At 34.1% G+C, this 13,536-nt stretch overlaps 1 protein-coding gene across 1 annotated transcript in view; it reads left to right on the top strand.

Moving 5' to 3' along the window:
• Window positions 1-556: 556 nt before the first annotated feature.
• LOC129246169 (uncharacterized) overlaps window positions 557-13,536 on the top strand; it is a 32,748-nt gene continuing 19,768 nt past the window's right edge. Inside the window, exon 1 of the mRNA XM_054884746.1 lies at window positions 557-777. Coding sequence (XP_054740721.1) covers window positions 748-777 — 30 coding nt within the window. The 5' untranslated portion in view covers window positions 557-747. The remainder of the gene's footprint in view (window positions 778-13,536) is intronic.

Here is a 13,536-nt window from a genome sequence, read left to right as displayed (position 1 = left end):
TAATGTACGTACATATACAAGTGCATGCCGTCGTATACGTAACAAATTTTGTAAAACGCTCACCTTGACTCACATTCATTGAGTGCATAGTACTCATGCTCGGCTTGTAAACACAACACAGCAAATATTGTACGCAAAAAGCCTGAAAAATGTCGCCATAAAGAAGTAAAGCGCACAACGGTTTTAACTTGGCCAAGAACAAGTTGAACTTCCTGGTGAAATTCTTAAATTTTTTTAATTGTTTGTAATTTACATACGTTAACCAAATAACTAAACACAACAACAAGAAACACTATAATAAAGCAGCTAAAGACTAATAACAATAAAAAGTTTGTGCCAAAGGCAGAGCCTACAAAAGTAAATATATTTTACTTAGTATATTCAAACATTTTTTTGTAATAGGGTAATTTACATACATACGTTGTTTTTTTATATATAAAATTTAACAATTTTTGCGTCAATTATTGTTAACCGCATTTTAACCGACTGTTTGTTGGCCAGCGAAACGCAGCAGCAGCAACTCCAACACAGTCTTGCCGTTGTTGTCGTCGTCGTCGTCGTCGTCGTCGTCGGTGACATTCGCTGCTCGGTGCCGTCGCTAGCTTCGTAACTCAAAATAAAAATTCCGCCGACGTTGGTATTGCCGCAACTATTCGCTTGCATCAAAAAAAGCCGATTTAAACCAATGCATTTAGGTTTCAAACGTGCAAAACGCCAAAACCAAAAACGTTTTTCGATTAGTAAAAAATGTCTTTGCCCCGAGAATGGAATTTTCCGGTGAGTATGCTATTAATAATAGTTTTTTTTACATAATTAATTTTTTTTATAATATTTTTTATTTATTTTTTGTTTATTAAAGAAATAAAGAAAACTATGTTTGATGACTAATGCGCTTTTGGGTTAAATTTATGACGAAACTAAATACAATTATGACATATTCGATTTCTAGAAAAAAACGTGTGTGATTATGGGAACTCATTTCAACCTTGACCAGTTAAAAACTTCTCAGAGAAAAGAAATTATTATTATTAACTAATTTTTATTCGTATTAATTTTTTTTCATAAAAACGGTTATTCATCGACAGTTAAAGGTGTACGTTTTTCCAATGAGAAAGTTGTCATAAAAATAATCTGTAGTCTTAAAATATAGAATACTAGCGTACCCTCGCCCGCTTCGCTAGACGATAAATTCAATGATTTGCTGAAAGAGAATAAAATTAATACGAAACAAAGCAAATTCTTTGATACAATTTCATTCGAACTTTATTGTAACACTTTTTGGTAGACAACGTTTTTGGTTTTTTCATCTTTCGCGTGAATAATGACGATGGTTTGCCAACTCGTGAGCAAGCTACATACAATTGTCCATGAGAAAAAATTGGGTATTCTAAATTAATACCTCACATTTGTAGAGACTGTCCTTGCGCCTTATTAATTCTCATAGCGAAGGCAAGGCGAATAGGGAACTGCAAACGTTTGAAATCGAATGGTAAATCCGCCGGAATCAGTGGAATTCAGGGTATCAAAATGTCTTCTCCTTTGTACTTCCCTTTCAAAATTGTTGCTTCGATAACGTTACCCATTAGCTTCTTCACAGCGAGTCTGGTACCGTTGCAAAGTCGGGGCACATTACTATTGCGCAGCATAATAATCGGTGCTCCAATTTTTAATCGTAAATTATGAGGTGGTAAGCCTGGAAAATCGAGTGAGTTTAAGAATTCAGTTGGATAATTTACGACCTCATCTTGATCAGTAATAGTGTCCATTGACTTATACGCAACTATGTCACCAGGTATTTGATCTAAAATAGCTGAATTTATATCATTGACGTCCTTATTTTTCCCAGCTAAAATTGCTCTTTCGCTGAGTCAATCATGGTTTTTGTAATGTTGAACTATGTTTGGAAATACACTCTGTATCAATGCCTCTTTAGACTGTGCAAAAGTGCATAAATTGTTAGGCAATGTTATCATTCCTGTTGTTTTTGAAAAAAGGTTTATTTTTTTTGGTTAAAAAGTGTTTTTTGAAGTTTTGGAAAACACTTCGCTCTAACAAATTTCTTCTCAGTTAATTGCTGAAAATTAAATATTTTGAAAAAACTATTTTTTTTAATTTAACGTTTTTGAGAAAATTTTGTTCTTGAAAAAATTTCATACTTTTTAAAAGTTTAAATTGATTTGTTAAAAAAGATTTTTTTCCGCTTTGAAAAACACCCCCTCGAAAAAATGTATTCTCTATTAATAGTGGAATATGAAATGCTTTGAAAACACCATTTTTTTTTTTAAATTTTGTTTGGTTTTCAGAAAATTTTGTTTTGAAAAAATTTCATACCCTTGAAAAAGTTTTATTTTATTTTATTTGTTTAAAATGTTTGAAATTTTTTTTTTTGTAATTTTAGAAAAACACCTCTTCGAAGAAATTTCTTTTATCTTTTTGAGGAAAATTTGGTTTTGAAAAAATTTCATGCTTTCGAAATTTTTTTATTTTACTTTATTTCTTCAAGATTTTTGAAAACAATTTTTTTTATAATTTTCGAAAAACACCCCTTTGAAAAAATGTTTTCTATGTGTCATAGTGGTATTCCATTAACTTTTAGGATTATAGTCAAATACTTACAAATATCTACGCTTTCACAAATAGCAACAATAAACAAATTTCCTCAAAACCAAAAAATTTACTTTTTTTCTAAAAAAATTCTAAACAAACAACGTAATAAATTTAGAATTTTGTGTTCACGAAAAAACAATATTGTTTTTATTGTATTACTGAAAACCAAAATGTTGCAAAAAATCAAAACAAAACTAAATTATTTTTTTGTGTTCATTTGGTCCATATGTTCCATAAAAAGTTGATATGGTAAATAATATGCAGGGTCTGATACACGCAAATTTCCATTGACCATTATAGTGACAAAATTATCGATCTCCAATTCCCACAGGATTTCAAAATCAGAGTTGGAATGAGTTGTTGTGTGGTGTACTTTTGAAAAAATGAGAAATAAACAAAATAAATCTAAAAATTCGAATTCTAACTTTATCTTGTGTATGTTCTTATTACCTTTGAATTTTTCCAATGAAGCACCATTCATTTTAAATTTTCCAAGAAGTTTTTTTATCATTTCGCGTTTCTTTCCTTTTTCATTCGATTCCAACATTTGTTCATAGCCGAAAACATCGTTTGCAAACGCATTCATTTCCATATAGAATTGGTCAAAGAAAGCATTGCTCAATTGAATTGAAACATTATTTTCATAAATACTTAGGACCTTAACTAATGCACCTTGGTACATACCTAACGCAGATATTCATCGCGACCTTGACATCGATACTATTGATGAAACAATACAAAGCGCTAGCAGAAGACACATAAATAGACTATTAAGGCATACAAATCCTATGATGAGAAGACTACCAAATAAAGAAAAATCTACCCAAAGTCGGCTTAACCGTCAAACACCAACAGATCTTGCAAAATCCTTGTAATCAATTGTCAACTAATCGTATATATCATTGTTTGTTAACCACTTGTTTTTAAATAATATGTATATATTTCTTCTAAATGAGCTTGGGGGCATTGGCCCTTCAATATCACCCTCATTCCATCTTTTTGTAAATCAAATTACTTATTGTCTAACGACAGGTGTAATATTTTATGGAAGAAATAAAAAAAAAAAAAAAATTTTCATTCGAATCATTTGAAATTTCTGTATACAATACATTTTTGTATCACAATACAAATACAAAAAATTCAAAAAAAGTTGTACACATAAAATGAATGTCGATTCGAAACTTACTTTAATCTAAGAATCGAGCAAGTTTTGTTTTGTACAATATTTTGATTTTTTCTTTTTTTTATATGAAGAAAATATTTAAAAGAAATTTTTTTTTGCTAAAAACCTTCCCCTAGTGGATCCCTATAATATGAAAAAAGAACGAATAAAATTGGCCTCGTATCGGTCCAAAAAAATGCGGACGAACGAACATCATTTCATTTTTATATATATAGATTATTAAAAAAAATTGAAATCTAAATTATAAAAAAATGAAAAAAGAAATGTTCAAATTTAAAAGGTTGATTTTTCATACTTAATATTATTATAAGTACAAGGTGGAGTAAATAAGACCTACCTGCCTATGGCTGCCCGAATGATTCGGGTGCTAGTAAACCTGCTCTGTCTAATGCATGTAGCCTCACCAATATTAAGCACGTACAACTTTTATAATAATCACTTTTTTAATTAACATTTTTATATATTAAATACATTTCCACAAGTAGGGGAACCTACAGTTTAAAGCCGACTTCGAACGGCAAATGTTTTTTATGAGGTGCTTTTTCAGGTTAGAAACACAGTCAGAGGTAAGCGCTTGCCTGTCTTTCTTCCCAAAAAAAGGTGTAAGCGCAAATTATTTATTTATTTTTTTAAATACATTTCATGTAAATTAGGTGTCAATACCGCATCAATTCAACTATGGATTGACGACTTCATGAGGTCTACCCATAGAGAACGTTGGTCTGGGTTGAACTCGTGCAGAGTAGCCAAGTGCTTTGTGAAAGAACCAAACAGGAAAAAAGCGACCTTTCTCCTAAAGCTTAGCAGAATGGACCTGAGAGTACTGGTGGGTGTAATCACAAGGCACAACGTCTGTGGTCAGCATATGGCTACCATGGGGGTCATAGACAGCCCTGCAGAGCATTTTCTCTGTAGCTGTCCTGCATTTTCCAGAATCAGACTTAGGATATTGAGTTGCGATATACTGAGTATGGATAAAGTTCATACTCTTCCTCTTCCGGATCTCTTAAAATTAATCAATTAATCCAAAAGATTTGTAGAAGAGTGACCTCAAACTAATTTATCCGTCTTAACACCCACTTTTTATCTTTCCTCTCTCTATTCTTTTTACTGGAATCTATCCGGGTGGAGTACAATGGTCTACTGACTGAGTGCTTGGACTCAACTCCAACGCCCCACAAATCTAATCTAATCTAACGTAAATTAAGCAACTAACTATGAAAAGTGACATAAGTTAAATGCCCACCACTTTACTCGGCATGGGCTCTTTTCAGCAAATTCTCTATCCCACGTAATGGTTCTGGTTACAGGCTCCGTATTTTGCCTCTGCCACCGCAGTCGAATGGGTTAAGGCATGACTACCATTCCGTTGTGCTCAGATTTGAAAGCTCACTGTTGGTATGAAACACTGAAATAACAGAAACATTTTTTTATAATAGCGGCCGCCCTTTGGCAGGCAATGGGAAACCTCAGCGTGTATTTTTGCTATGAAAAAGCTCTTCATAAAAAACCATCTACCATTCGGGGGTGCCATAAAACGGTCCAGTAACTTTGATAAATGAGTAAATGAGGTGCCTTCATTTGTACGATAACATTAAAGCCCAAATCATAAATTGAAGGTTAAGATCCGCTAAACACCCATAAAAGGATATACGTGCCATTCTTTCATCTCGAATATTCTGGTTCAAATTTCTAATAGTTAGTCCCTGGTTTATTAGTTTACAATTTGTTTTTTAAATATCCCCATTACAAAAGAATCGAGCGTAGTTACATAGATCTGGTGAACGAGTTTGCCAAGGGAAATCAAATTTTTCTCACAATTTGAATTTCGTATGGGGATTGTTTTAAAATCCAGCTTAAAAGTTCTCCACAATGCTGTACTGAAATGCCCAATTGGCCAGAACAACGTTAAATTAACACTGATGGATAATCGGCCACACAGCTTCCACATCGTCTTCATTGAGAATATTTTGACGAGCACCTCACCGAGGACCATTGGCCACGGAACTTCTTCTTCTTAACTGGCGCGATAACTGCTTAAGCATTTTTTGCCGAGTTTAACAAAGCGCGCCAGTCGTTTCTTTCTCGTGCTAACCGGCGCCAATTAGACACAACAAGTGAAGCGAAGTCCTTCTCGACCTGATCTTTCCAACGCAGAGGAGGCCCTCCTCTTCCTCTGCTACTACCAGCTGGCACCGCATCGAATACTTTCAGAGCCGGAGCGTTTGTATCCATTCGGACGATATGACTCAGCCAGCGTAGCCACTGGATATTTATTCGCTGCGCTATATCTATGTATACCACCGACACGGAACTTCAAGCTCTGTGTAAAGACCGCTAAAATTTTCATCGACTTAATTGTAGGCACTCAAATCATTGAGTGCTGGTTTTATTTCTTCCAAATATTTTGTCTGCACGAGCCCCTTGAGGAAAGAATGGCAAGATGAACTAATTGTTCTACTCCAACCTTCAGTGAGGACCAAAACTAGTTAATTGTCATTATTATTTTTAACTTTTGATTCATATTTGATTTGATACTTACTCAGCTTCAGTCTTTCAAATGATGTTTCATTAAAGTCGAACTTATGGCAATAAGAAAGATTGTGCCCTGCTTCATAGCCTTGTGACATCTGAGGTGTGGAAAGTGTAGCAGATGACCCAGCCAGGGAAGAAATCACCTTGGTATAAATGCTTCAAATAATGTACCGCACACTAACTCCAACAATAATAATAATATTCCTATTATAAGCTTTGGTGCAGACCATACCTTCGGAACAGGCCGGTCGAGGATGGAATGAGCTAGACAGAGGATGATCTATGTAGGTTTAACTCAGATGTACAATCCTATATCTTAATTAACATAGTGTAGAGAACAGTGGCTAAAGCCTATCAAAAGCTCTAGACTTTGAGATAATGCTTATGTTGGTACTAAGAGTGACAATATTCGTAATACTATTTTAGTTTGAAGATGAAGCAAATCGAAAAAAATGAATCTGTGAAGACGACCTCCTTGATGGAATGGTCAAAAAACTTGCTCTGAAGACTCACTCTAGAAAAAGCAACGCATTGCAAATATTGCTTAAAATTTTATTCACGACTGATTTGTACATTTTCCATGATTTTCTCTGGTATCTCTCAGGCCAGCTTAAAATGTGTACCGAAAGTGTTTAAACCAATTTAGAAATAACAAGACGTCGAGTGGAGTGACAGGAATAGCCGCAATTGTTGCCCGAATGGATTGTTTTAGTTCATCCAAATTTGTTGGCTTTGTTTTATAAACTTCTTGTTTACATAAACCCCACAAGAAAAAGTCAGGTGCAGTAAGGTCAGGGGGCCAACGAAATACGGAGTTTCTTGAAATCAGTTTATTGGGAATTTTTCGTCGCAACTCTGTCATAACAGTCTGGGCTATGTGAGACGTTGCCCCATCTTGTTGAAACCACACAGAGTTGAAAGGAGTTCTCTTTCGGCGTAGTTCTGGATAGAAAAATTCTTTCAGCATTTTCAAATAACGGTCTCCAGTAACCGTAACGGTGTGACCATTTTCTTCAAAAAAATAAGGCCCGACAATACAGCGTGAAGAAACCGCACACCACACTGTCACGCGAAGAGGATGCAATTCCGTCTCGTGGAGTATCTGTGGGTTAGAAGTACTCCATATTCGACAATTTTGTTTGTTCACATTGCCGTTTAAATCGAAATGGGCCTCATCAGACATGAAAAGGCAGTTTAACATGTTTTGGTTTTCTTCCACCATTTGCAGGATCTTCTGGCAAAATTCCAAGCGAATCGGCAAGTCTGCTGCATTCAGTTTGTTAACCATTTGAATTTTGTAGGGAAATAAGTCTAAATCTTTGTGCATTATTGTTTGCAAAGACTGTCGGCTGACACCAAGTTGAGCAGATTAAGCTTCTTGTTGAAACCCTTGGATTGCTTTGTATAGCTGCAGCTACAGCAGCGATCGTTTCCTCCGTCCGAACTGGTGGGTTTCGATGATAAGGCCTTCTTGCGACTGTTCCTTGCTCAGCAAAATTATTCACCAGTCTCATTATGGTCCATCTGCTCGGGGGATCGCCGCCAAACATCCGCCCGTACTCTCTCTGTACCAAAATTACGGACTCCAGTGCGTGATAGCGGCGAACTATCCAAATTCTTGTTTGCGTGTCCCAGTTATCCGTTTTAATAAATTTTAAAGATCAATCTGCAAATTAAAACAAAAATGGAACAGATAACTTAAAAAGAAAAAAAGTTATTCAATTTTTTTTTGGTAGCGGCTTTCATCAGCCACCCTGTATATTAGGCCTACCCTAGTTTTGGAATCGTACGTTTTTGCTCTATGTAAAGCAGATAAATTACGTTTTAGTAAAAAACAAGATAGAAAAAAAGAAATTGAAGTTTGATACATTCGCTATCCGCTACTCCTTCAAAATGTCTCAAAATTAACTCGCGCCAACAAAAAAATTGAATTATTAGCTATGTGGACTGACTTTAATAAATAACGAAAGATGCCAATGAATCATTTGTCCAAGAGTATTCGAATTATCGATTAATTGAGTATCGAAAAGTTAGAGATAGAGGATAATGAAGAATCTGCAAAACATAATATAAAAGAAATTTTAAGCAAGGCAAAGTTGGTTTGTACCGACCGTAACGTGGCCACAGAGTATCCCACATTTTGGAAAATATTATTCGCAGAGGCAGATATCCAAAAGCGCAAGTTTTTAATACATTAAATTAATCTATTGAATGCGACCTAAAAAGAACTGTCATTTAAAATACTGAAAAATCTGCGTTTGAATATATGTATGGTAACTAATGAACTAATTAATCTGCTTTTTGGTGAAAAGCTGTAGGGGGTTTGAAGCTAAAATCAAAATTGGGTGAATATTTTACGTCCAATCAATCTAGAACAAGAGAAACTGATGACAACAAAATACAGGGTCCGCCATATAACTTTACGGAATTAAAAATGCTATAAAAAAGAAACTACTCAATATTTTTCCAAACTGTTTTTTTTATTTTAAAGTACAACGCTTCCGGTTAATGATGGAACACAACCTCATTCATATGGCTGCCGCGGCTAGACATGCACCATCCCATACGAGCGGTCCAATTTTTCAACACATTTTCGATTGTATGCGGCTGTATTTCAGCTATGACATCGTGTATGTTGGTCTTCAGTGCATCAATTGTTGCTGGTTTGTTGGCATAACACTGGTCTTTGACGGCACCCCATCGGCTGATAATGCGATCTTCGAAGACAGTGCGCAAAAGATTGATCGTAGCATTTGTAATTTTCGTACACATTCTGCAACATTACCATGGTTTTCAAAGTAATGTCGCAATTTTTTCCAGCGTTCTTTGAGCGTATACACAACCATTTTCGTTCAGCGGAAGAATAAAACTAATTTTCTGTCAAATCAGATGACAGCTAAGTGTTACCATTCTTCAAATAATACCTAGTTCAAATCCGTAACGATAGATGGCGGGCCCTGTATAATCCCATTAAAGCAGCTCCCAAGCATTTTATAATTTTTGTAATTATTATTTTGTTGTCAACCTTGAAATGAGTTAATTTTTTGTATTCTTTTTGTGTTCTTTTATGCAAACATGTTCATATGTTCTTTTTTTAAGTAAGCATTCTTATAGAAAATAAAAGAATTAAGCGCCTCATGAGCTTAATAGCTTATATACACATTGTTTCTTTTTTTCAATTGGAACCGATTTTATTTAATTTGTTTGCATTGGTATGAAGCACCGCATTATATAAGGAAAAGTGGCCTTCATCGTGATCTTGGCATATCAAATATGACTGACGCAATGAATTTGCCATAGCTCACAAACAGCAACTAAAAAATCATGTCAACGATCGTCAAGACGATTAAAACGCCCAACTGTAGCGAACCTTATGAGAGCGAATAGCGATTATATATAATAGTAAACTGCTTCTTAAAACAAGCTAAATTATCAAATGGAAATTGCTTATTAGTATTCTTTTATACATATATACTAGGTAAATTTCCAATACGCTGCTAAAAAAAAGAGGTTGTCTGTAAAGTCGGTTTACTGACGATAGTTTGACGTGATAAGGTCATAAGAAAATACTAATTGAATGGATGCATTTTTCAAAAGAAAATTTTAATTTTATTTGTTTGAAAGATATTTTGTATGGATATAGAGAATGAGTTAACATTAACATAACATAACATAACATAACATAACATAACATAACATAACATAACATAACATAACATAACATAACATAACATAACATAACATAACATAACATAACATAACATAACATAACATAACATAACATAACATAACATAACATAACATAACATAACATAACATAACATAACATAACATAACATAACATAACATAACATAACATAACATAACATAACATAACATAACATAACATAACATAACATAACATAACATAACATAACATAACATAACATAACATAACATAACATAACATAACATAACATAACATAACATAACATAACATAACATAACATAACATAACATAACATAACATAACATAACATAACATAACATAACATAACATAACATAACATAACATAACATAACATAACATAACATAACATAACATAACATAACATAACATAACATAACATAACATAACATAACATAACATAACATAACATAACATAACATAACATAACATAACATAACATAACATAACATAACATAACATAACATAACATAACATAACATAACATAACATAACATAACATAACATAACATAACATAACATAACATAACATAACAACAATTAAACAACAGGTATTATTAACAAACTTGGTTTTATTTTAAATTCTTCAAGTAAATCAAATTAATAATAATCAATAAGAAGGCATATGCAAATACAAATACGTGAATTTATATATGTACATATGCGCATATACATACATATATACGCTCACTTAAGTAGGGGAGAGCAAGATGTCGAACGTTGCCGTTCGTTTGCTTTGTTTGCTTTGTCGTTCGTTCCGCGCTTTCGCTTGCAGTTCATTCAAGGTAACGGCAATGAGCAAGGTAACGACACATGAGCAAGGTAACGGCAATGAGCAAGGTAACACTAATGAGCAAGGTAACGACACATTTTTTCGTGCGTGCAGCCTGTTAAATCGAATTATAAGACGTTATCACGTCAAAATGAATAAGACTCGATAATACAAAAAAAAGTGTAAGAACTTCGCTATAAGTTTTTTCGCAATATAGCCAAGTTTTCCGGATCCTTTCCAGGCAGTTAAGCGAACTATTGGTGCTGGTTAAAACGCATAGCAAAACTAGGCTTACATAAGAAAAATATTCCAAGTAAAATACATGTGGTTGCTCAGTTTTTTCAGATTCTGCATTTGGAAAGTTACTCATACGACGCGTACTACAAAGCATGACGTGAATGGTAACCCGAATTACAAAATTTCACCAAACACATGATTTCAAGTTTATACTTGTATATTGCTGCATCATCGACTACGAATGTAGGCAATATGCGTATGTATGTAGGTATACATTGTTGTTTCGTCCCTTCAGGGAAAATTTGTAGTAGAGAAACAATTTTTTGCTTCAGTGTGAGACATAGAATAGATTTCAAATAATAGAAGCAAATTAAAACTTGAAACGGACTAGAGAATTAGAAGTGATTTTTTAGTATAAGGATACTTAAAATCTCTCGCATGACACCTGAAAAAAGCTAGACAGGAGTAAGCCTTAGGAATAAGACAATTTATGTGGCTAACAAAAGTGAGACCTGAGGCAAAAAGATCCCTGAGATCCAAGTATGTTTCAACAGTAGAAAATTGAAAGTTTATGATCGCATAATTTGTGGTGATACGATTTTGAGCTTTCGACATCTTTACGTATTTGGATTTAATAGATTGTGTGGAAACAGAAGTGACTCATAAAAACCTCTTTTGTTCTGTAGTATTTGTAGAGTACTTTGGTTGGAAAAAATTATATGCACTTAAAACCCTTGTTTGGTAAATTCGTTGAAAAGAGGTGACGTGACGTGCAGTGTGCATGTAAATATACGCATAAGTTTGTGAACCTTACGAGATTTTCTTTTCTCAAACTTTTTTAAATCAAGCCAATTTATGGACCATTACAACCTATTCACACTTAATGAGAACTAATTTGTGGTTGATTTCATTTTGAATTAAAATATGATATCGGGCGCAACAGATTTTTCCCTAAAAAAATATTTTAGAAATAATATATATGTACACAAGTATTATTTTATAACTTTTTTTTAATTGGGAAACCAAAGAAAATTATATATTTTTATTCAGAAAATGTGATGAATACTAAAACCAAAACAAAAATAAAGTCTTATTCATTTTATAATAAATTTAAACTAAATATGCATTTTCTGTCCTAGTTCTGTACTTGAAAAATCATCCTTCTCTTCTGCAGCCAAATACAATAAATTGACAAGCTCTCTTCGCCATATGGGTACAAAATTTGAATTTATTAAATCGTTTGAATACATTTACTTATATTAATAGCGCTCACAATGTCGGACGTGACAAACTTTAAAAGCTTATAAAAAGACTAATAAAACGAGTTGAAGCTAAATTTTTTATAAAGCCTATTTCAAAAGACGCGCCTAGATGTTAATTTAAAATAAAACTTGGAAAAATTTGTATATTTGAAATTTTCAGGTTTCACTATTTCTATTCGAAATACGGCTCTTAACAATTGTATGTGAAAAATGATATAATTTAAATGTCTATCCTGAGCACGTCTACAGATAAACTTCGCCAAACAGTCGATTCATGAATGCCTAATTGTGGAGAACGTCGAGATATCGACGTTGAAGATTGTTCTGCAACAACACGTGATACAGTAGCAATATTCCCAGCAGAACGTCCAGTTGTTGGCCTGCCACTTTATCTGCCTTTTTCTATCCTCAACAGAATCAGTTTCTAGAGATTTTTTCACCCACCTTTGAATTGTCTACTCATTCAGATGATTACAAGGGCGCTTTCAAATGTTCGTGCAAAAATAAAAACTTCTTAATTGTTTGGGGTACACGTTTTTTTTATTTTTCAATAGGATTTGTCCAGAACTCAAAAATAGTCATTCGTTTCTTCAATCACCTCCTCGTTTGAATAAAATCTTTTTCCCGGTAGCCATTTCTTTAAATTGGGAAGCAAATAGTAGTCCGTCGGATAGCAAATAGTAGTCTGGGGAATAAGGAGGATGTGAAATGATTTGGAACCCGATTTCCATAAATTTTGCGACCACAAATGTTGAGGTGTGAGCTGGTGCATTGTCGTGATGGAAAAGGAAAGTCACTCGACTTCCTCGTCTTCAAGCGAATGCCAATCACAAGGTTAAAGCCAGATCTGGTTGAAATTTGGTGTGTGTTCTTCCAAGAGATGTTACTAACTAAACATAGGCTCGATATGCACCAGTAGTGCTATCCACCTGCCACTCGATTCAATGTCCCATCGGCCTTGCCACCACAGCTTGGTTTGGCATCTCCGTTCTGCGACGCTAATGATGTCCTGTTTCTTCTTGTAGTCCCAGGAGAATTAAGTTTGTGGCCACCGTGATTAGCCTTATTTTGCTCTGTGTTGGCTCACCGATGTTTGCCATTAGCTTGCTTAGCTTTCCCGTGACCTTTGCTGCTTTGGTATCTGGGCCCGCATGCCGTACCTGGGCCCAGAAAGGAAGCCTGCAATCAACTTGAATACCTAGGTATTTCAGTA

The sequence above is a fragment of the Anastrepha obliqua genome, chromosome 4 (genome assembly GCF_027943255.1).
Source record: "Anastrepha obliqua isolate idAnaObli1 chromosome 4, idAnaObli1_1.0, whole genome shotgun sequence".
Classification (NCBI taxonomy): domain Eukaryota; kingdom Metazoa; phylum Arthropoda; class Insecta; order Diptera; family Tephritidae; genus Anastrepha; species Anastrepha obliqua.
This window is presented reverse-complemented; position numbering and strand designations above follow the sequence as displayed.